This window comes from Triplophysa rosa, linkage group LG3, assembly GCF_024868665.1.
Source record: "Triplophysa rosa linkage group LG3, Trosa_1v2, whole genome shotgun sequence".
Lineage (NCBI taxonomy): Eukaryota > Metazoa > Chordata > Actinopteri > Cypriniformes > Nemacheilidae > Triplophysa > Triplophysa rosa.
In genome coordinates, this window is record NC_079892.1 from 7,153,935 (window position 1) to 7,178,240 (window position 24,306).

Consider the following 24,306-nt stretch of genomic DNA (forward strand, 5'->3'; position numbering starts at 1 on the left):
AACCACATGGGGAAGCCGTGAGCAAAAGTTCCAAAGTGTTGCTTTAACCTTTTTAAGTTTACCTTGTTCCCCCTATGTATTACTTAAAAACTAAATAAATAAAAATGGTTCTGCAACAATGTTGAGCGAAATGGGGTTAATTGTGGTTAATTGGCTTTTGAAGCTGATGAATTTTTAACATGACGGGCTCAAATATTATGATCTAAAAATATATTACATCCCCAAATGAATTCCCAAGGTTATTCACATATTTGTAGCCTGAAACATAACGTTTTTGTAGCCAACAAGAGTAATATCTGCTGTACAATTATGTAAGTAATGCATTATGCAAATAACACTCATTAATAAATGTCCCTCCTCGAGGCACTTGAGATTTCAACATTGTCAGACATCGCCACCTATTGGTCACGTGTTTAACCAAAATATTTGCGCACCTATCAGGTGTAAAAATAAAGCACACTGATCTATCTATCTATCTATCTGTCTATCTATCATCTAGACAATTTTTACCCAAATAAATCAAGGTTGCTTATTCAAGTGATAGCTTCCTGAGCAAACAGCGCAGGAAGTGTTTCGCAAGATTGACATGGCTCCGCGGTGACAACTGGAGTGTTTTTACACCTGCTTTCTAAATAAGGACGCGGCCCGTCAGGCATATGACCGCCGCTCCAATTTGGGAGCTGCCAAAGAGTCCATCACGTCCCACACTCTCCTGTGAGCTCTCACTCTCCCTGGGCTCCTCGATTGCGTGGATTGACAGCGATATATATATATATATTTGCGTAGTGCTGCAGAGCGCGCATCGATCGCTGGCGCTCAACTTTTCTTCGCCCATCCCCTCCGTTCTGCATTACACTTAACGGGCCGGTGGCAGCGGTGAGGACGTGAGGTCAGCGTGATGTCATCCTTAAGGTGGGTGATGTCATCTTGAAGATCTCCCAGGCAAGGTGAGCTTGCATTGTGGCGAGTGTGTGGTGCTCCCCACGCCAGCGTTTGTCCACCGGGAGAGGTGAAACATGGTAATCATCAGCACCGCCGCCACCAGCTCAAGCTCCGCCGCCCTGCTCTTCTCATCTACCGAGGGGCTTATTGCGTTACACGCCCGCAGCCCCGACCTGCCTTCCAAAAATAAGCACCTGCCACCATGCCGAAAGAAGAAAAACAAGAGTGGTATTTTTAGGGTCATTAATTTTGACCACGTGCCCCGAGGGTAAACCGGATGGCCACTGCGCAAAGGCTCCTCATCAGTATGTGCGAGACCAGCGGGCGATGGACGTGGACTGCGTTTGTTCTGCTTGGCTTTTTGCTCGGAATCGTGTCCTCTTACCCCATCTCCGACAGGACTAATGCAACTCTACTGGAGAAAAGCTGGGAGACGCTCTTCTCCCGCTCAGTTTTGGGGATCTCGATGGACAAATCGGACCTGAACTGGGAGAGTGACTATTTGATGGGTATTAAGAGAGTGCGGAGGCTGTACTGCAACGTGGGCATCGGGTTTCACCTGCAGGTCCTCCCAGACGGCAGGATAAACGGTGTACATAATGAGAACCAGTACAGTGAGTTGCACCCCGAAATGTCATGCGATGGATGATGATGATGGAGAATGATTGAATGAGCATCCGCATTACTGTTTTATCACCATCATCATTTTTTGGCTGTTATTCTTGTTGCATGGCTCTGTGTGTGCATCACAGCAATAAACGCGTGTTCTATCTGACATATCTATTAAAATAAACCCCGGTGTCAATCACTGCTGAATTTCCCTTAGCTCAAACATGACACGAATGCTTGGACGAATTTAGACGCCAACTAATTTTACACAGCGGCCCCGATACGCGTCGCGCTCGTCGTGCAGTGCATGCCAAAACCCAGGAGCATTTTTCCATGTCACACTATCAGAAATTCGCCAGCATGGAAGAAATGCAGAACAAAGACGGGGGCATCCTCTGGATCCGCCCACTTTTGCATCCTGCAGATTGAGTTAATGAGCTGTATCATAATGTGCCATGTCGTTTATGTAACGTTGATGTTCTGTCCAATCAGGTGTGATAGAAATCTCAGCGGTAGAGAGAGGGGTTGTTAGTCTGTACGGCGTGAAGAGCGAGCTTTTTGTCGCAATGAGCAGCCGCGGAAGGTTGTACGGAACGGTAGGTATGCCTGTTATTTGTATCTTCGTGTCGAGGTGCTCAGAAATGCACCCATATTTACGCATCGTGGCCTGAAATCTTCCATTTCACTTTGGATAAAAGTCACTGTATGCTCGAATGAGTTTATAATGTTACGCTTGGCTTGAATGTAATTTTGACCTAGTTTGCACGTGCGTCGCTAAGATGCCTGATCTCACCACAACGACACATTCTCTCTTTTGATGACGTAGGCAGAAACACGTAGCCCTTGAATGGCTTCTTAAATAGTATTACTTATTTAAAAAAGACATTTATACGCATATACGAATTGTGCATTAAGATATCTGATAAAAACTGGAATTAATATTTAAATAAATAAAGCTACATTGAATATGGGCATTTGCAGACGCTTGCTAATATGTAATAAAATTTCCAATTCAAAACATGCAGATATTGTTTTTTTTCTCAAACACACAAATCAGAGACTTTGCTTGGAGTATATGTGCATGTTATTAACATGACAAAGCATAATGGATGAACATAGGCTACTTGAAAAATGTATGCTTTGTCAGTTTAACCAATCTCTGATTTTGCCCAAATGCTTTTATACGCAATATGACATCAGACTAAGTTCTGATTTTCTGTGCTTATGTGACGCTGATAAGAACTTGACGGACAGCATGAGCAATGAAAATGAATCTAAACCGCTTGTGAATCATGTTATAATTGTAAAAGATGTTGTAACATTATTTCACATCAGTTAAGAATCACTAAACCAAACTCACTGGGGTATTTAAAGAAGTACTTAAGTTGTACAGTGTTCTGTAAGTTTTCCTGCACTTTGCCCTAGTTACTGTAGTTGGATTCAGAAAGGAGGGGTGTATGGCGTTATTTTAATGACAAATGTCGCGAGCGCATTATTACAAGGCGAGAGCGCATTCATGTAATACGAGCGCGCGAATCTCCGCTCTCACGCCGATTTCCTTTGCTCATGCACACAACTGGACGCGCGCTCCCAATTATACGCTGCTCTCTTATGAATGTTCTCTGCTGTCGCTCAGTGAGTGTGTGCGCACTCAAAATGCCTGCCGTGCGTTCACGCATCCTTTGGTACTCTTGCTCTCGAGAGTTCCTCCTGTGTTTTCTGGGATTATAGGCTGTCAAAAGTAGTCAACCAATCAGGTATAGGCTTCCACGGCAGGCCAATGAAAATGCGACCTCTTACATGGCATCTTATTGGTTGAAAGTGACTCGACGTACTCAACGACGCAAGATGGATCCACCCAGAGCCATTGAGAGAGAGAGTTCTGCCAACGGAAGTCCAAAACGCTGGAGCGTCACGTGATTCATGGAGCCTTCAGATATTTCCAGGAAGTTATGTTTTCTCTTTAAATGCTTTATTTCTTTCATTGTTTTATTCATTAAATGGCTTTCGTCTTTAAATGGGTTAGAAGTTTACCTCAGTTGGTCTGTTTAGTCGCAGCTCCATGCGTTACTAATAAGTTATTAGTTGGAACTATTGAAACGGTGAAAAACGGTTCCATTGGAGTCAACGTAGAAGACTCCAGAGCCATAGACTCTCTCTATCAATGGCTCTGGATCCTCCCAGCGGTGGATTAACCATATGGGCAATTTGGCGAGTGCACCAACACTTTAGGGGCACCAAATAAACCAGCAATACAAATTTTTTTTTTATAAATGTACATAAGCACTTGTTTTTTAAGACTTAAGTCACGCATCTGCGCTAAATAGGCACCATGTGCGGGAATACCCCCAACTTTCAGATAAAAATGGTTCTGTCCCCCGCACTTTTTCGACACACACGTTATCTGGTTTGTTACATAGATTTGAGTGAACTAACATTCAGCCAATCACAAGTAAGTGTTATGAGGCCAGTCGTTTTAAGATTCAAACAGAGGGGGGAACGGTGCAGAGCGCATTGTTGTAGCGGCGACTAAAAATGCGGGGATTATCACTGATTAATAAAGATATATATACATGGCATGCGTCAGAAATAAGATGATAATGTATGCTAATAGTACGTGGAGGTAAGGGCACTATTTAAGGTCCAAACCTGCGTTTTAAAGTGAAAGTGAAGAACGGTGTCATCACTATAGCAATCAATTCATACGTGTACTTTTTAGTGGAGTACACTTTTATCTTAGTACTTGTGTGATCGTTTAGGAGTCTGTAAGAAGAATATACACGTACTGTGCTTAAAAATAGCGTTTGAATAGCTGTATGTGCAATGAAACCCGTCTGTTTAGTGCGTCTCTCTAGCAGTTAAAATAGTAATAATAACGTTTCATGTTATTTCTATAAATAACCTTGCTATACATTGTAATCTGGTGAATGCCACTTTGGTGAATTAAAGTCCCAATGTCCTGAAAATCTGTACATTGTTCCATTGTCCCCCTAATGTGAATACATACATGCAAACTATACATAGGTTTTATATATATAGGCTATATATATGTGTGTGTGTGTGTCCCTGTACCCCCACTTTGTGGCACGCACAACATTTACACTTGTAAAAAAAAAATTGTTAGTGATTTTTTTTCACTACATCAAAACAAGAAATGTAACATTACAACAGAAAGCAGTTGCCCTTTAACTACAGTAGGCCTAATTGTTAAAAATGTTTGAAAAATGAGTTATTTTTTGTGTTCTTTTCTACAAAAGTGTCATGTTAATGTGTAATTCTTATAAAATAATATATTGTAAATTGCTGAGTTTCATTCTTATAAAATCTTTTAATATATAAATCTTTTAATATATAAATCTTTTAATATATAAATCTTTTAATGAGTGGATTCTTTCTGGTGGGTAGGTGGGTGGATGGGGGCACCTCTGGGGCTGTTGCCCAGGGGCACCATGAGGTTTTAATATGCCTCTGGATCCACCACGTTCTCAGGTAACAATTTTAAAATATTTGATGCAACATTATTAATCAAATGTATATTAGAAATGAACGGGAAGGGAGCGTTTGGTATATTGCATAGAAGTTCAGTTTTATGCCCTGTACACTGAATGCAGAACACTTACAGTTTCTGTCTGCAAATAGGTATAGAATATTATATGATATTTCCAAATGCATTCCAAATCTGTTACTATATTTGAAAATAAAATGCTAAAATAATCTAAAATCGTCACCATGATAATCAAAGAGTGTGAAGCTGACGTCATGCCCTATGTTGCATGTTGCACTGCCATCTTGGGAGGATCATACTCCACTGCTATTATTGTTTTGATATGTACCGTTACTTGTAGTAAATATTATTTTAGAATAAAGCTAATTTAAGACACCAATCTAAATTGTTCTGTAATCAATTTAGTACTATTTTGACAATACTATTTTTAGTGTACGACATGCATGAGGACCACATGAACTTGAGGGTGTTGGCCTGTTTTGTCTGAATAACGTGGTAGTTATACGTGGTAGCCTACAAAGCATCCTAACGCCCCCTTCATTTCTAATATACATTTGATTAATAATGTTGCATCAAATATATTAAAATTGTTACCTGAAAACATGGTGGATCCATCTTGCGTCGTTGAGTATGTTGAGTCACTTTCAACCAATAAGATGCCATGTAAGAGGTCGCATTGACATTGGCCTGCCGTGGAAGCCTATTCCTGATTGGTTGACTACTTTTGACAGCCTATAATCCCAGAAAAAACAGGAGGAACTCTCGAGAGCAAGGGCATTTTCCAAACGGAGGTGAGCATCCCTATGCCCTACTCCCTTCGAAGGGCTGAGCCCTTGAAGTTAACTCTTTGAAGGGTGTAGGGCATTACTGTCTCTCGTGTATGTGTGTGGAACTCCCTTCACAAAGGGAATGACTGGCCACATGTTAGCTTGACAATGCCGCACGAGCACTCTGAATCCAGTGCTCGTTTGTTGAAAATAAACAACATTTTTAATACTTCTTGTTAAATATTGTGTAATTATGTCTTTTCACTTTGTTTTTTTCACTCCACTTGCAAAGTAAATCAGCGTGAGAGCGGAGAGATTCACACGCTCGTATTACATGAATGCGCTCTCGCCTTGTAATAATGCGCTCGCGACATTTGTCATTAAAATAACTCCATAGGGGTGTGGCATGAGGGGTGATGGAGAGGGGGTGGGAGGGCACGGGAGTTAAACCAATCTAACCATCTCATTCGTACCATTTTTATAGAGGGTCTTCCGTGACGAGTGCAAGTTCAAGGAGATGCTGCTGCCCAACAATTACAACACATACGAGTCTTCCATTTACAAGGGCTTTTATATCGCCCTCAGCAAACATGGCCGCTTGAAGCGAGGCTACAAGGCCTCCCCAGTGATGACTGTCACACATTTCCTTCCACGTTTGTTAGCAAAACTTGCAAAAACACAATAATTTGCACATGTTGGATGTTCTCGTGGCTAACCTAAACACGTGAGGTGAACTGCAAAGAACAAAAATAACACTTACAGTATTTATTCTCGTTGAAATAATGATATATGTATATTTCCGTATCTTGTGTCGGAACTGTGTAAATGCTGTCCTTCGCTGCTTTTGATTTCTGTTATGAGTGAGAGGTGGAGAGCTTTTTTGCCCTCTAACTTTATGGGTGCTTGCCATAACTGGTGTAAACTTTAGCTGGCCATAGGAATGACGAACATCCTCAGCTTTTAGAAGTGAAATGAATACTTTTTATTACCTCAAAGAGCCACGTCTGCACAGAAGTATTTGAAAGGTACAGTGGGAAGAATAAATATTGGTTTACTCGGATCTTCATTTGTATCACCTTTGAAGATGAAAGCATTTATTTTCTGCAGTTATTCCTGTTTCGTGATTAGTTGGTGCCTTATAGCTACTGATATTTTGGCTCGTTTTATTCGTATGCAATGAAGACATGCCACTGTTATGACTTTATAGTTCCTTCTGTCAAATGGAGGCTTTAATGTCTTCTAAGATTAGTTTATGATCCATATTTATATCACAGGCTTGGAGATTAAAGACGGCTTGCATGGATCTTTATTGATACTCAGAAAAGTGTACCGTTTATCTGTAATGTTTTTGATTTTGAATGAAAAAAGATATTTGGAAAAATGTCAGCAACTGACATTTCTGGGACATCGACTACCATAGTAGGAACAATTTAAATGGTAGTCAAATGTGCCCTATATCTGTTTGCTTTCCTAAATTCTTGACTTTTCTACTATGGTAGTCAATGATGTCCCAGAAATGTCAGTTGCTAACATTTTTCCAAATATCTTTCTTTATATTCAACAGAACAAAGAAATGTATACAGGTTTGGACAGCCTTGAGGGTGAGTGAATTAAGACAGAATTTTCATTTTTGGGTGAAGTATCCCTTTAACCTCTAAAATAGTGACTGATCTCCATTGAGGTGTTAGGAATTTAATCTCACCAACATGTTGACTACATACTTGAACTCCATCAAAAAGTCTTTGGAATGTAAAAAACGGTCTTCTGTTTAAGATAACATCATTTGTTCATTTATGCTTAAACAGCAAACACTATCCAACTACTAACTTCCAGACTCAATGAACAGTCAGATTTGAAGAATTCGGTATCTTTAGGCATTCCCCCTCCATAGCTTACAAAGTTTTTGTAGTTCTTTAGTTTTATAATTTATTTGCAAATTTTCAGTCAAAGAAAGGCTGAGGCTCTCATTTGTGAAGAATCTTTTGTAACGTTTTAGTTCAAACTACAACAATCAAGATGTCTTTGTACATCTGTATGTACACTTGTATCCTTTGTGCAAGTCATGTTAGAACATGTTGGATTTGTGTGTCACAGCCGCAATGTGCAAGAGCGAAGGAAAGGTTTGCTGATCAGAGCTTTACCACTGCGGTTGAACAGTTAAAGGTTACAACGTATCGACTTACCTTGCATTCTCTCTTGCACTAATGGCTCTGCTATTTAGTTCAGCAGAATACTTGACATTGATATTTTGAGTTAATAATAATGGAAAGAAGATTCATTTCTACTGAGATGTTTGAGTCAGGTACACTGATATGCAGATGGTTATACAATATGCTTACTAAGTGTGTTTGAGTTTTAAAGGGGAAGTGTGTGATTTGTGCACCATAGAATTGCAATTTGCTTGTTTTATAACATTTTCTCAAGCATCTGTTTGTCAAACAATGGAAACTTTTGTGTTTGGAAACATTATTTTTGCAATTCATTCTGGTTGAGCTAGTTGCATAAAAATGACACACTTACCCTTAAAAAATTTAAATTCAAATTGCTTTGGTAATTTTCGAGAAATTAGTTATTTTCAACTTTATTGTGTTGAAAGGATGAACTTTATACGGTATGATCTTCAGTTGGATCTTGAGTCTATGGATTTAAAACTCTTTGTACCCCAAATATAGGCATGCAATGTGATTGCTTTAATGAAAAATGTCAAAATGACTGCTTTGTACTGTATGTGATGGCCTATGTTAATTTATTGATATGTATCTCCACTGTACTGTCCTTTGTCACATTTCAGATCTCTTTATACTTAGGTAAAATGAATAGAATTTTGCATGGATTGTAATGCAAAATGTTGGACAGAAATGTTGTATCTAGAAGTTAAGCCCTCAAAACAAAACAGCTATCTCTCATGCAAGTTCCACCAGTTTTTTGTACTGTATCTCTAGCTTAAACGGCCCCATTTGTGGCTTGCAGGATGACTGTAAGGGGTGGTGCGTGTGTGTGTGTATGCAGCATTTGTGTTCTTTCTCAGTTTTGTATTCCTGCACAGAGGGGCGGACGCCCCCTCCAAATTCCCCTCCTATTTTCTATCATATACCTCACCTTCTGCCTTAGTTCCAATTTGTTGAGATGATTGTACGATTTGTTGGAGACAACACACTTTTTGCCAATCATTTTGTTTCTAATCTCTAAAAAAAAGAAAAAGTGAGAATTCTAATATATTAAGAAAATGTTTCCTTTTATTTTTATACGTATATGTGCTGTGCACAGCAGCCAACTGTATTACTGAAATGAAAATAAAAGGTTGTTTTTTAACCCCTTTGTTTGTCATATTCTTTATATGGTTTTTAGGAGTTTACAGATGCTCTAATAAATTAGGCTGAAACTGTTTTTGGTTAGCTTAGAGCCTCCTCGGGTGGTCAAAAGCAGAAATGCATGCAACGACTCTCATTCCATTGTTTAATCTTAACAGAAGTAAGTTTCAAGGTTACCGACTTTTAAATGAATGTATGTATTTATTGTCTGCTTATTAACAAAACAAGCAATGAACAAACAAACTAACTAACTAAATAACTAAGATGTTAATAAAGATAAATAAGATCTCTTTTCCCAGAACTGCCTGACAATGACCTGGTTTATGTTCAGTTAGATATGTGAAATTGTTCTTGATAAGCAAACATGACTTTTGAACTGATTTTCCTCCAGTTATATACTCTAGCAGCGAGTTACCTCATCATGTCCCGATCCCTGGTCTGATCATGCACACAGTATATACTTTTTGTATGGCTGTTTTGGGCTTCTGCACTCTAGTAGTGTGTTATCCAATACAATCCAAAGAAGATATCACAACAGACAACCAGAAAGATCAATATACAGAGAAGATAAGCCACTTGAAATTAACATTTAGTAATGGAAAACGGAAAGTCATTTATCAAGATTCAAAAGGTAAGTTTGTAATTTATCTAAATTTTGAGACGCGAGTTCTTTTCACTTTTCTATTTGAAGATTGCTGACACACTTCTTTATTTACAAAGGAGGTATTTCATTAAGGACAAGAAGTAAAGACTGCTTTTCTGTTGACATAAAAAGTAATCTGTTTATGTGCTTGGATTCAAACAAACAACCATACATTTTAGTAAGTATGTAATTGTTTGAATTGTATACTTTTCTTTTAAAACTATATTCTATTATCTTGTAATATTTTACCACTATTCACATACTAATGCCTTTGCTATTTCACACTGAACAATTTAATTAAAATAAACTGTATATATTCCTTTAAAAAATATATGATTCTTTCAAAAAATAAGAGAAAATAAATCTAAAAATGCTTTGTGTCCAAAAAAGATACAATTAATGCAATAATGATTCCTACATAGAAAGATAAAATCCCGACTGAGGTTTATTTGTCTCTACAGACAAATTTATATCTGAGGCACAGAAGAAGTCAGCATGTTGACCCATCTGATCCTCTGGGCTCTGAGAATCCAAGGTCAAAAACAGCAAACTATCGAAGACCAAATCGAGAGCCAGAGCGTGAGCACATCAGTAATGTTTCTAAAGAGACAATCACATCTTGTGATGACCCTTTACACGTACTTCTTTCCAAGAGTCCTGTCAGTCCACATTTGCGAAAAGAGAAGAAACAAAAGCAAGTTGCACCATCTTAAACGTTGGAAAACAATTAGTGATCAGACTTTTATTTATGGTTTATGTAGCATGTCATAAGTGGACGTATTATTGGAATGTTTTGAATGTATAAAGTGTCAAAGACCTAAAACACATATTCTCCCAGCTGGATCATTCTTATTGATTGTTTAGTTTGGTTAAATATTTAATAACTAGTTATTACAACTTAATATTTTCTATATCTTACTCTGTAATTGCTATAACCTGGGTCTTTTTATTCACCTTAGTATAGATAAAGCTAGATAATGTCACTGTTTGTCAGTCCTTTACCTTCAAATCAGTTAAAATTTAAACTGGGTGGCCATTGTAAGCTCTGGCAATGACAGTATTTTTATGAAAATGTTACTAGCGCCTTTTAATAGACAAATGGCGATCAAATCATCAAATTTATCATGTGTGATTTTAGAGCTAAATGTTAAAAGCCTGCATTTCTGACAGTCTGATTTTAAAGACATAAACATCGCTAACAAAGTAATGGTGAGATGGCTGGCCACCTCCACTGAATTATTTATATTTAAGTATTCATACATTTATATTTAATATATTATCTAAAAAAATATTAAATACAGGCCAATGTATCAAATGACTGTGAATCTTGAACTGAAACGTTTGAATTGTATAAAATAAATAAATAATCAGGTAATCATAAGTGTGAGTACCAGCACTCATATATGAGACATACAGTATACTGTAAAATATGTATTATTTAAAATAGATTTAATTTATTTTGAAACAATATTAGGTTTAAAAATCAAATAAAAAAATGCAAAAACTGATTTAATTGAAACCTGATTTTTTGTTGTTGACCCAGTGCGGTCAGAGAAGCTGTTTGTTACTGATTGTTCAGTGATCTTTCCACCTTACCAACATAAACTCAGTACATGTCAGGACACTCTCTAACTTTTTGTAAACAAGTGGCACAAACGAACATGTTAATACTCTGCAACCTTTATTATGAGTTAAATTTAGCAAGAAAGAAAACTTTAAACCATGTAAACAATGCATGTAAATCTAAAGCAAAGCTTGAAATCTGAATAAATAAGATGATTGTAGGTTATTCCCCCAAACAAAAAATATTTTTAAAAGAAATCTTCCTAAAATTGCTGCGAGTGCACTGCGAGGGAAAATATTTAAAATCACATGCTTTAATTTAAAAAATAAATATTGTGCATATTCACGTAGGCAATTATTTTGTTTAAATTCACTGAAACCAAGACTTCATGAGAGTCACCCTTTCACAATTTTTAACACAATTCACATTTTTTGTCTATCACACAGTTCTAAATTTAGAGACAAGTTTCATCGGATGCACGAGTCTGTTAATTTCCAGTCTGTTTTTATTGATCGGTTTGGCTAGTGGGTAATAACATATTTATATTTTATTTAGTTTATATTAATACTCATTTATACTATTATTTGATTGTATAATAATCGTATTAAATAAACAATTTGTTGAATTTTACTGTATATTAATTTATTTAAAACAAACGCTTTGTTGAATGGGTTGTGCAACATTTAAGCTTAGCCAAGTAATGGTTCTTCTACTGATAACCCAAAATAATCTTGGCTAGACATTCATTTATCTTGCTAGCCAAATAATTTACTTGTTATTTCTTTTGCCTGTTATCAGAAATAATCTACATGGACTCTATTCTTTGCGGATGTGTCCCGGAAGTTAGGTTTGGGCCACAAAAGCGTGCATGCTGTTGCTTTGAAAGCATCTAGTGCCACACACTTCCTTGCATACATGTAAACATTTTGTTGCTTACTCTTCCTCACTTGGTGTGGTTTCTTCTGTTGATGAACACACATTGTATATCTGAAAGTGCAATGTCTGCATTATTACATTTCAAAGTGATGACAAACCGGCACATTCCAGTGTTTGGACAGAGGGAAAACCTTCGAGCTGGGTGTGATCCATAGGGCATGGAACACTTTAGGTCCTCAATGAAATACAGCATTGCTATGCTCATATAAGCACCATGGCCAACCACCAATGCATGGACAGGTACGCCTAAAAGCCCATCATCCGGGAGTCCCGCGAGAGGCCCGTCCAATTTAGGTATAGGTATCTCATCTTGTATTTTGTCTTGGTGGTCATTAACTATTCGCTGGAACATAGCCTGAAGAAAATCTTTAACACGTGCCTTCACCTAAAAATAATATAGGCTTTCTGTTTACATGTGTAATTTCTTTAGCTAACCACACATAATACACACATATAAACAACTGAAGGTCACATTAATCTAAAATGTGCGTCTCATCAATGGGTCTCTTTTGTTCACGTTTCTACAATTTGAACACAACAGATTTTACCTGCTCAATTGTCTCTCCTTCAGGAGGGGTGAACTCTGGCAAAGGCTGTCCAGCTGCTTTAGCCATGTTTTTCATGTCTTTGACTTGACCTCCCTCAGCTATACCAAAACACTACAGAAATACCTGTAATCAATTATCTATTTAAAAAAAAACCTTTGTCCAATATTGGTAGAAATAATCAAAATGAACACAAAAAAATTAAACATGAAAGGACATTTGTGCAGCCGTTAATGAAAGTCATTGTACTTACTCTCTCTTTGAGTGATGGATCACTTAGTAATTCTATATCATGGCAGGTTCTGTTATTCCTCACAATAATCTCGGCAGTCTGTAATTTTACAGAGATATGATTATTAATTTCAAATTACACTAGAAACTAATAGTATGTGTGGTAGCAATGTAGTTATAAAATAGGCTACTTATGTTGACCACTAACACATGTCAGCAAAAATGCTGTTGACATTCCTCTGATTATAAGGGATCTTATATTCAGGGCTGTGGTTTCATACGTAAATATATTGGGATTTTCTACATGTATGGTTTTGAAAAAATGTCCCCATCTAGTGTCAACCCAGTGATTTTCTGCATTTTCCACCATTGCTGTTGTGATAGATGCGATGCCTAATGTATTATTTTAAAAGTTGCACTGTGAATACCTTACAAGAAAAACGTGATGTCAGTACAATATTCATAATCGTTACATTCATTATATTTATTAAAACCTATAATTAATACTTATCAAGTAAACGTGGTAAATAAAGTACATTTTGTAATGCTTTGTGATAAATGATCAAGAGAAACATGATTGTGTAACTTCCACTTTTTAGAAACGAACTGAATAAGGCAAATGTGAATGTGGCAAAAATATGTTTTTGGAGAAATAACGCCACCTGGCTGTGATCAGCTGACATTTCGACTAGACTTGCCTGTTTGGCTCGCTTCATGTCACTCACAAACACATTGGTAAACTTGACATCCCTCAGATACAGCCCAGCAGCCTCAGACTGGCGTGTTCCAATATCAGACAGAGGAGCGTCTATCTTTTGACCTAAATGCAAATCATCCCAATTTCATATTTATGATTATTAAGCTAATGATTAACGCTTAATAGCTGAAATAAACTACACAGAGTTTAGTCTAGAGTTTTCTCAGAAATTACCTTGTAAAAGTCCATCTTTGTTGCACTGCGTCTCGCCACTTGTAAACCAAAACAGCAAGAAAACATCTGTTTTATCAACAGATAGGCCTACCAGTTTACGTCTGTTTAAGGTAAACAGAGCAAATCTTTGTTTTTGTGTATTAAATAATTTAATGCTGCTCACAGGTCTAAATCAAAACAAGCATCTGACCTTTCGATGGAATAGATTCACACTGAACTTTAAGCATAGGCGTGTTAACAGGCACGAATAATTTGATAGTCTACTCCGAGGATGAGGATAGACTTTAAAACAAAACTCCCACAATAACCCGTGTAGCTAAATCTACTAAATCTCAGCCTACCCTCATGATTTAAAACGGATCTATCATGATAATCAGTTATGTTATATTTATTTTAAAAGAGTACTTTAAAGTATTATGTAAGATATTATTTTCTATGAAGTCTTATAAATAACGCAATGATTAACAGTTGACAGTAGAGTTGCTATTGAAAAACAATTCAAACCCGATGACAGAGAAAACTAAAAAGAAAATGGCAACTTACTGTCGGACTACTGTTAAACCGAAAGCAAGCATTATTGCGGGGATAAAGATGCAATAAACAGCGTCGTAGGTTGTAGGTTATCCTTCTGTTGGGCCATGAATAAATCACAAGCTGTCACGCATCTTGCTCTTCATAACATACGCTTAATATTTGTTATTTGGAGTGACCGCAGCATTGACAGCTCTTATCTCCTTATTTGACTAGCTTGTACGCAGGGTGACGTAGAGGCGTTTGCAGTTATTAGGCTTGTTCGACTTGATGCGGCGCCGAAGATCCGACACGCGGATGACATCAAAGTACCGCGAGAGCGATTCGAAAAACGAGAAATAGTTTGCTTTCGAATCGCTCTCGCGGTACTTTGATGTCATCCGCCTGTCGGATCTTGCGGCGCCGCATCAAGTCGAACAAGCCTATTGGCGCCTGTGTCGCATGGCAGGCGTTGAAACTGAGTGACGACGTCTGTCAAAAAGGTGTCCGTCAAGTTAACGGTTTTCGTATATCGGTTTTGTTGTAACCCGCTAAGTTATTTGTTTATCTACTTTTTTAGTTTAGGCGTTATGTGTTTAAATGCAAACTCACATTTATGTTTGACAAAATGTTGGACTTATTGTTCGTTTTGACGACGTTTAAGATGCTACTGAATGACTAAAATAAGGAGAACAGGAGGCGAAGATCTTTTTATGGTAAGTTTATTGACCTTAGCATACAGCATGTCCTCTCAATTTACTTCAATCATACTCTCAATGACAGATTTGGTTGGAGTTTAACAGAAATCTGAAGAAAATCCAGAATTTCCAAGCCCTCATGTCATCACTCATTTATTCAACCTGGTTAGGGTACCTCTTTATTCTTCCCCACAAGTCTGTTGTGACAATTGGTCAGCAGAGAATTCTGGAAGATGAAACCGCAAACTAAAATAATGTACTTTATCTCTGGTTTTGTGTTCCTGTTGCTTAGCTGGTAGAGTATGGTGCTAGCAACACCAAGAACATGGGTTAGAGTACCAGGTAATGCAAATACTTATAGCTTCAGTGCGTTTGGATAAAAGCGTCTGCCAAATGTGAATTTATGAACTGCGTCGGTTGTAATCCAGACTTCAGACTACTGTACATATCATAAAAAGGGAAGAATAAAAGAGAACCAACATAGCACCACGCTCTTTAAAGCAGATATTTATTGAACAGAGGTTGTGCAACAGATATAACTGAGGTACATGATATGGTGATAGTGGAGGGAGGAGGACTTTTCACACTGCCGCTTGGTCAGTATTTACAGGTATGCAGCCATCGATACAGGCTGAAAACATAAGACATAACCACTCATAATGCACGCAGGTCTTGTTTTGCGTCCCTCCTCCAGCCACTATTTTTGAAGTCCAGGTGGGAACCTTAAATGCCATTTATCAATCAAATTTCCATGATTTTACCACACCAGACAGAGCTGAAATATTAAAACTTCTGTGTTTTGTCCATTCCAGGTTCCCGATAAACTGTTGTGAGTTGTTTGAGGTAATGAGAAAGTCTTTTATGTCCAGTAAACCTGAGGTATAGAGATACCACACTTACAGAATGCGACACAGAAAGAAGAGGAAAAAAGGATTACAAGGTAAAGAAACATGCCTTAAGAAGAGCACACTGTACAAAGAGCATTTCCAGTCAAATACTCGTTTCATGTTCTTCTTTTACCCTCTACTTCTGTATTCTCAAAGTATTCTGTAAGCAGTAAAATAATTATAATACAATTGTTTATAAAATAGCAGCACACTGATGTGACATCACAACTATGTAATGTTATTGTTTGTGTATAAGATGAAACAAAATCATAGCTTTTTAGCAGCGGAAAAAAACAATAATAACTCAAAAACAATATTGACACTTGATTGATGTCTTCACACCCTTTCTATCTCTCATCACTTTGGAATACAGTATCATACACCTTACGCAACTTGGAACGTAACTTGGGTCCATATTCAAACTCAAAAGCATATATCCACCCATACCATCAAATAACAGTACTGTAATTCATTTTCAGAGCAGAGCTGGGAAAATAACAAGACAGACTAAACTAATACAATAAGATAGATAGGGGTTTGGGTGTGAGGATGGAGGAAATGTGAAACTCAAGCGTCGCTAAGAACTATTTCTGGAGAAAGGAGGTTCATGATGGGTACGTTTAAGCATCCACACCATCTCCTTTACCCACAGAAAGACATGCACACGAAAACACGCACATACACACACGGACACAAACCAAAGCTTGACTGCCCCTTTTAAAGGTAAGCTATGAGAATTCAGCATCTGAAAGCTGTACTGTGCTGCTGATGCATCCTGTTTTTAGCCACTTTGTAATGACTTTTAGAAATTTCCAAACCCCATACCAGTTCAACCTTTGGAAGCAGCATATTTTGGATGACTGGGTAGTGGATCTTATGCTCAAGCAGTCTGACCGAAGCACAGCAAAACAGGGTAAAAGTCTTCATCAGACTCAAGGCACTATATAAAACGTTTTCTGCAATGGTGCAGTTACACTAGTTCGTCTTTTCTAATTTCAAGAAAACTTTCCTTGGAGCGTGCAAATCAACAAACATTTTTCTTCCATTTCGATCTGAATGTTTACTGCCTTTTTGTTGTCTGGTTTTTGGTCTTCATTTTTGTATTAGTTTGAATAATTCCTGTTATTTTGTTGCTGTTGTCGTCATAATGTCAACATTGGTTTTCAATGCTTAACGCTAATGAACTGAACATGCCATGATCTAAACATGGGAAACCAGCCCAAAAAGAAAAAAACTCTTTAACCCTAACCATTTATTACCCAATGGCAAATATGCTTTCAAAGTACTCTGCTGCTAAAAGTGATAGAGTCATCTTTCCCAGTTATGTGCTGGCAGTGTCAATCAAACTGGTTTAGATACTGGTCTGTAATTCAAACAAGAGACAAAAAACTAAAAGACAAACAAATAAACAGACAAATAGGTTAAAGATCTTAAATATCAGGTGATTTCCGGAAACCATAGCTGTTGTTCACCTTTGGCCTCCTTTCCTGTTTCTCCTCCTAACTATATCGGCGTCCTAATCTCAGCAGCATGCTTCACACCTCGAACAATCTAAGCTTCATCATCCATGATCATTCTTGCCTGGACATTCTTGTACTGCTTGTAGAATTCACATAAGCTTGTTTGCAAATCCAGAATTTCACTACACATCCCTTGGCCAGCCGTTTTTGCAAACACAAACCAGCCTAAGCCTCCTTCAACACGCACACAACAAAATACGTAATAGACTGACTGTATACAATACAATTGTAAGATTTAGTGGGAGGCTGCAATGATGTGCAACTTCATCCACAACTTAAAAACAACTCTTCTGGCCTTTAGAAGATACGAGGGAACGTCTTTGCCCGCTCCTTTTTCTTGCCTCCTCTTGTTCTGTGCACTGGGTTGGGCTCAGCCCTCAAGCAGTTTCCAGGCCAGTAAATAGAAGCATTTAATATAAGGCACTGTTACAGGAGGCCTTAAAAGCAGACAAAAGCATTGTGGAATTTTTTTCTATCCCCTGGCCCAGTCCTTTGACCAGGTGTCCGCCATCGAGCCAGTCTCAATCACCAAGCACTCGCGGATGATTAAACAAAGCCCAGGTATGACTCGCATAAGAGTGCCCATTATAGAGTAACTTATACATGAGCCAACATACACCACACATAAATGCATGCACACAAGCAGCTTGACAAAAGCTTATTTGAAGTGTCTGTAACTTTAACATCAAGACAATAAGTTGCTTGTTTAACAATAATAATATTCTCATAACAATAAGCCCCCGTGCTGTTTTAGCAAAAGAGCTAAATTCTTAGCATAAGAGTTCTGTCTCACTGCTCTGGTTTAATCCCTCTTTCTGGTCCTAATGCACTTTCAGAACACAGCCAAGTGAATGGGTGCGTCCATTTAACAGCCTCATGGCACCTCTGTGTTCAAGTTCAGGCATTCTGACATGAACCAAAAAAAATCCAAAACAAAACAGGAAAAAAAACATAGCCCCACTTCTTGTACCCTTTCATGCCAGTCCGATACAGTAGACTCTATTTTGAAAAGCCCTTTATGCTATCACTTTTGCATTAAATATCATATTATTATGTTTACACAATCAAAAGAGTTTGCAAAATACTACACGCTTCCCTTCTAAGAGTCTGAGGCACCGTAGAGCTTTTTGCATCAGTATCAAATGGTTTTAAAAATATCTATTTTGTATCTAAAATAGCTTTAATTTTTTTCGTAAATTACGGGAGCATTTTTACTGGAAAATAAAGATAAAACTCTACAAAGACTAGCAAGCACTTTTTGTTGGGGTTGTTTGTTTTTTTGTCGTTTTTGTTTTTTTTCTTGAAGATTGATGGCAGCGTTCTGGCAGCAAGCTCACAAGTTGATGTCTCGTACATCGGTGGGGGTGCTGGACTGGTCCTGGACATCAAGTGCTTTGCTGCGGGGGGCACCCTGTTCTTGCTGTTGCTGTTTCTGTTGCTGCCTGCGGTCTTCCCTCAGGTTATTCATCAGCACTGTCTCAATCTGCTCCTGGCATCCCTTTAGCACATCCTGCAACGGCATCAGATACATGGCATTAAACAAACAGTTACATGCTGAGAAGTGTCTGTGCTTATACAGAAAAGAATAAATGCTGCAGTAGTTCGGTATACTGTGTAAGTAAGAGGAAATGTAAACTTACACCATCATTCACTGTTGGCAGTCAGATTTAATAAAAATTGGATCAGTTATGTAATAATACATTGAATTGCACTAAATTCTACCTGACACTAGTGCATATGAACACATACATCACATTGCATGCATCTAAAACATTATACATTGTCCTGTGAACTGTGAAAACAAAAACTCTACCACAATTAGCTGTTAAATACATCCACATGGTGTAGCGTTTGTTTACTTTTTCACCCTCTTATTTTCACAACAGCATGTAATGACCTAAGGGGATCTCTTAACTCCAACCTACCGGAGTCTTCTTCCTGTACTATAGAAATAAACCATGAGCTGTAAACTAGACAAGAGAGTTTTTATAGGTAGAATATGAGAATTAATTAACCGCTTAAACAGACAGTTGGTGACTCCAAAGAGCACACGTCATGATTTTAGATGGCTTACACACTAGGATGCTGTCAACAAAATGAGAGTTGTTGCCCTCTAGTGAAACTAAATGGATGTTCTGGGATCAAAGTTCTTCTTCCTGTTTAGTGGGTATGTCTGAGGCACACCAGGCGTCTGTGGGAAGTTTTGCTGTGCAAGACTCATGGGAAGGGCCTATAGAGAATGTGTTGCTTGTGGAGAGACTGCATTCCTTTGACATTTACTGCTAATTAAAAACTGATGGCCCAAAGTCCAAACCTATGTCTGGCAAGTGTTTCATGCCTGTAGAAATCATCACACAAGAAAAAGTTGTTTTGTGACTGACAGCAAGCATGCAACCCTAAACCCTATATTGGACAGAGATGTCTATGACTTCAGTTGAGGAAGAGAACGCTGCCACTAGCAGGGCGTTGTCTTTCATGTCGTGGATGACGTGAATGGCTGCAATCTCTCCAGAGTTCCCTAGTTTCCCACCACAGTGTGCCATTATTAGTCATGAAAAACTAAATTCATTCAAGAAAATTAACTAAAGCATAAAACATGTAAAGGAACTGCCTGTGTCCTACCACAAAAATGCCAGGGCTGACTTATTAAAAACATTTCCCTGTGCACTGCTCTTTATAGCTGCAGAACCAAACTCACGCCAAGCCCCAAAGGCTTAATTCAGGCAACTCTAATAGCTTCAATGTGTGACTACTGGTAAAACCAGGACTTGCTATAGAAGAGGCTCTAAATGATTAGATCCAGAGGAGGGTGGCACTGATACATCATGAAGCGGGTGGTCCCTGCTTAATCCAACCCTATCCTATGCCTTTCCTATCATCAAATAAACCCTCTATCCCACCAAGTCAAACAAGTTGAGGAAAATGGTTTGAAACATCAAGGCAATTGCAATTTTAGATAAAAATAACTGTCATTGTTATGTCACTCAGCGTTTGCCATCTTGAACAAAAACAAGCCAAACAAACGTCAGATGAGTTAGTCAAAATAGATTGAAACCATAAGAGAAATGCAGCTGTACTGAAGAACCGGTAATAGTGGTGATGTCACTCACTTTGTGCCATCTTGGACAGAAAAAGCCAAACCAAGAGACCACAAAGAAGCCACTTAAGTAGCCCCTGAGAAGATGTCTGTTTTTTTATTGGGAAATAAAAGCAAGGATTGCAGAGTTCAGAGCAAGGCCATCACAGCATTGAGAAATGAAAGGGATTAAGATGTCCCAGAGGCCTAATGCAAGAGGCCAGAGGGCCTAACACATGATCCTGTGTACCCAGAAAAGCTTTAAGAAGTGCAGTTCTTCTCTAAAAATACAAAATCATCTGCAAATAACAGTGTTTAAGGCATTACGACTTTAGGCAAAGGAGCATTCTCAACATGCCAGACTCAAAGTTACAAACTTTTCACCTACTTTTGGAAATTCTCACTGTGCATTAGCAGTACATTCAGTATGCACATCAGTTTCTGAAACCTTAGTTTATGTAAACCCATCCTAGGACATATTAAGCGGACATATGAAGCCATGCTACCAACGTAATTCAACTGACACCACAAATTCATCAATCATTCAAAACCAGCCATATTTAAGGAAATGTGAACAAAGTGCCAGGGAACACTGTTACAAGTGTCTGGCAGAATTTATGTTGTTTCTTTATGATACCATAGAGTATTTGTGCAAACTTAAGCCAATTTTTCAGCCAGGTTTGGCATTCAACTGTGTACTTACTGCTGCACAGAGTATGCTTCATCAGGTGTATCATAGGCTACACACATTCCTAAGATGACTGGAAGAAGCTGACTGCCCCTATCATGTGTTTGCTGGAAACTGCAGGCACTGGACACAACAAATGTCAGCAGGGTTCCCGTGGTTAGTCTGGCAGTATCATTTGGCATTAGCTTGACTTTCCTTCATACTCTGTCTGACCGCTCACCTCCCAACCTCTGCCTTAGTCTGGATGACCCTCAGACTCACTAGTAAGAAAGGTTTTCTGTACACAAACATCTTACTTATAGGATCTTAAACTGTCTCAGTTTCTAGCATATCTCATTGCTTCTAAAGTTAGCCTGGATCACAGATCAGCTAACTCCCAAGAATTATGTATTGAAAATGTTTTCACAGGACACTTTCGCAAAATGCATGTAGCCATTACATTTTTCAGATTTACACTTGACAAACTTCTGCCAGAGTGTACAACGTCTATGATTAACATCCTTGTCCATCTCTTTGGACTCAATTGAGTCCACTCAGAGTTGCATGCATTCACCCTACCTGCATATTTTCAAAGGTATGGCTTGTTGGCATCCAGCAATGTGACAAGTTGTTCATAGAGCAGGCAACACATTCCTTCTGCCTTAGACCTCACACTCTTTAGACACTGAACACCTTTTACTGCTCCGGACAACTATTTGTTTTTCCTCTGCCATGGTGTACAACTTCACACATCGCACGCTGGGGCAGCAGGCACTCTACCAGCAACAGTGCATTCTAGGGTATCTTGGAAAGAGTTGACTTCTTCTGGTCAGGGCAGGCATGGTTCCGGTGTTATTGTCAATCTTATTTCTGTTCTATTTGCTTATACGTTTTGCTTTAAAAAGAAACTGAAGGACTAAATGAGGTGGTCCTCCAGTAGAGTACTGTATGTGTGAATTTGTATGCAAGTCATTTGCGTAAAGCCATAGTATCCCTGACACATTCCCCTAGCCCTGTGGATTCTGTCCTTACACTCTCTCAGTCAGGGTCAATCCCATTTCACTTCCAGTAATTCAGCGACTGAATGTGAAATTGAATTGGAGCTGGATACAAGCCCATTGAGTAAATAGGGAAAAATGCACAGGCTCCTCTCACGGCACATGCACAACAGCATTCACCCCACAGATTACCAATGTATTTGCTATTATGGTCATATTTCTTTTGAAGAATCTTCTTATCACAAAAAATATTTTTCAAGTTAATCCCATGTATGGTGATAACTAATAAAAACTTGCAGTAGTGAAATATGCAGTTGTCATTACAGAGCAATACTCACAACTTCTGTGTTCGTGATCTTGGCGAGTAACTCTGTAAGGTTGTCTCCCCACAGTGAACGGTTAGTGCTGTTGAGTTGCAGGCCGCAGATAGCTGCCGCCACGCTGCCTGTCGCAATCATGGATGGAGGGTACAAGGTGAAGCTGAAGTCTAAAGGAAGAGTATACCTTGCATTAGTATGTGTAAAGCTTTTAGTTCCTAAAAAGTTAATAAAACAGCTACAGAGGCACAGTTATATCCAAAATTGTGATTTATGCTGAGAAAATAACAAAAATCAGACATGCTAATAATTAAGGGCTCTTTCCATTAGATCTGTGCACGGTCCTTTGCTAATGACTGCAGCCCAGGATAATGAGGGTTCACTTGGCTTGAAACGAATCTGAAAAGCACCCCACCCCATCCCTCTCCTCTGGTCACCCTTTGCAGATCGGCCCCTTTTCTTCCAGCTCCTAAGTAAATCGTGTGCTCCCTGAAAAAAAGCCCTATAGCCTTCGGAAAGGGTGGAATAAAGAGCCACAGTCCCCCTGCCAGTGCTCACTGCTGTAGGTCCTTTTTCCACGTGTGGTCACAGGCGTACATCTCAAAGACCAATAACCTTGTTAGCTTTCTCGCTGTCATTCATAATGCAAATAAGACAGCTTGTGAACGGGCCTGAAGCCCAAAAGGACGACTGACTGAGAGAGCGAATGAAAAAAAGACGAGAAGAGAATAAACAGGCAGTGAGAGTTGAACAGCTTAGGCCGTCTGCCCCCCTGCCTCATTGATTTTTGTCTGTCTTCTTTTTTCTACGGTTCCCCCTTTCAGTCTGTTTTTCAGCATTTTTTTCAACCTCAGTCTCTGAGGTTGGGGCCAATGAATGGCACACATGCTTAGGCTTTGTTGTTACAACAGCCCTGGATTTGTGTCAGCGTTGCCGCTATGTTTTAGCATATTAATTGAGTGTGGCCGCTGGCGGACCTGGGTCTAGTGAGCAAGAGAGTGTGGCCTCATTGTCCAAAATCATCACCTCATCTCATCCAATTGAGAGATGCAACATCAAGCTCTCTCTGTGGATTCCAATTCAAAACCGACAGGCTGCACAAAAGATGGGTGTTGGGGGAGGGTGTTGTCGAGTTTAAGACAGCAGGGGTGACTGAGGGGGGCAACGCTTCTCTAAGCATCATTCTTTAGTCGCTGTCCAGACCTTCGTAAGGTTTTGGCAAAAGAATAGAGCCTCCTACCCACTCCATTCCCCCGTGCCATTCCTCTGATGCAGGGCCACCTCTGGACTCACGGTCCCACACTCCCTGGCAGTCTCTGCATTACCATATTGCCATATTCAATTGCAAAGCAAACGGCATGTGATGGCTTTGAGGGTGATTTTTCTTCCCCTTTCTTTTTAGGAAAAATCAAAGACGCGGGCCCTTTGATAGCTGACGAGCCATCCCTTCATGGCCTTCTTAACATTCAGAGCCAGCCGTTTTCTCATTTCGCGGCGGAGTGTTGACAAATAAATGAACTTATTATACATTCTTTCTTTTGTAGTTGAATCCAAGCCAGAGAAAAAATTATCACGGATGAGTTCTGGCCAAGCAGAAGTAGGACAAAACAAATTGCATTGCGACTCTTTTTTTGCAACAGGAGACAAAA

General features: G+C 38.9%; 3 protein-coding genes across 6 annotated transcripts in view; 1 reads left to right on the top strand and 2 right to left on the bottom strand.

The window, feature by feature from the left end:
* Positions 1-437: 437 nt before the first annotated feature.
* Positions 438-9,114, top strand: fgf6a (fibroblast growth factor 6a). The gene is made up of 3 exons (XM_057329233.1): positions 438-1,556; positions 2,044-2,147; positions 6,308-9,114. The coding sequence occupies exons 1-3, from the start codon at positions 1,220-1,222 to the stop codon at positions 6,506-6,508; spliced, it is 642 nt and encodes a 213-aa protein (XP_057185216.1). The 5' UTR covers positions 438-1,219; the 3' UTR covers positions 6,509-9,114.
* A 2,191-nt stretch (positions 9,115-11,305) lies between these two features.
* Positions 11,306-14,799, bottom strand: tigara (TP53 induced glycolysis regulatory phosphatase a). 2 transcript variants are annotated; one of them, XM_057329230.1, is made up of 6 exons: positions 14,528-14,799; positions 13,985-14,085; positions 13,752-13,873; positions 13,076-13,153; positions 12,826-12,936; positions 11,306-12,662 (listed from the first exon to the last, which is right to left on the bottom strand). In XM_057329230.1, exons 1-6 carry the CDS (start codon positions 14,557-14,559, stop codon positions 12,285-12,287), a joined length of 822 nt encoding a protein of 273 aa, XP_057185213.1. In that variant the 5' UTR covers positions 14,560-14,799; the 3' UTR covers positions 11,306-12,284. The 2 variants fall into 2 exon arrangements, with proteins under 2 accessions (XP_057185213.1, XP_057185214.1); XM_057329231.1 differs by having other exon boundaries at positions 13,985-14,022; positions 14,528-14,771.
* A 401-nt stretch (positions 14,800-15,200) lies between these two features.
* ccnd2a (cyclin D2, a) overlaps positions 15,201-24,306 on the bottom strand; it is a 134,986-nt gene continuing 125,880 nt past the window's right edge. For all 3 annotated transcript variants that reach the window (XM_057330442.1, XM_057330441.1, XM_057330440.1), the window contains 2 exons: positions 22,679-22,827; positions 15,201-19,109 (listed from right to left, as the gene is read on the bottom strand). In XM_057330442.1, the coding sequence (XP_057186425.1) occupies positions 18,933-19,109; positions 22,679-22,827 (326 nt within the window). In that variant the 3' untranslated portion in view covers positions 15,201-18,932. The remainder of the gene's footprint in view (positions 19,110-22,678; positions 22,828-24,306) is intronic.

What these genes read in the sequence shown, in the direction of transcription:
- tigara (XM_057329230.1), bottom strand. Translation starts at nt 14,559, where the DNA reads ATGCTTGCTTTCGGTTTAACAGTAGTCCGACA. An exon ending in GGTTTAACAGTAGTCCGACA is followed by an intron (nt 14,086 to 14,527) that starts GTAAGTTGCCAT and finishes TACCTTAAACAG; the next exon opens with ACGTAAACTGGTAGGCCTAT. An exon ending in AAGGAGAGACAATTGAGCAG is followed by an intron (nt 12,663 to 12,825) that starts GTAAAATCTGTT and finishes TATTATTTTTAG; the next exon opens with GTGAAGGCACGTGTTAAAGA.
- fgf6a (XM_057329233.1), top strand. Translation starts at nt 1,220, where the DNA reads ATGGCCACTGCGCAAAGGCTCCTCATCAGTATGTGCGAGACCAGCGGG. An exon ending in ACATAATGAGAACCAGTACA is followed by an intron (nt 1,557 to 2,043) that starts GTGAGTTGCACC and finishes CTGTCCAATCAG; the next exon opens with GTGTGATAGAAATCTCAGCG. An exon ending in GCGGAAGGTTGTACGGAACG is followed by an intron (nt 2,148 to 6,307) that starts GTAGGTATGCCT and finishes CCATTTTTATAG; the next exon opens with AGGGTCTTCCGTGACGAGTG.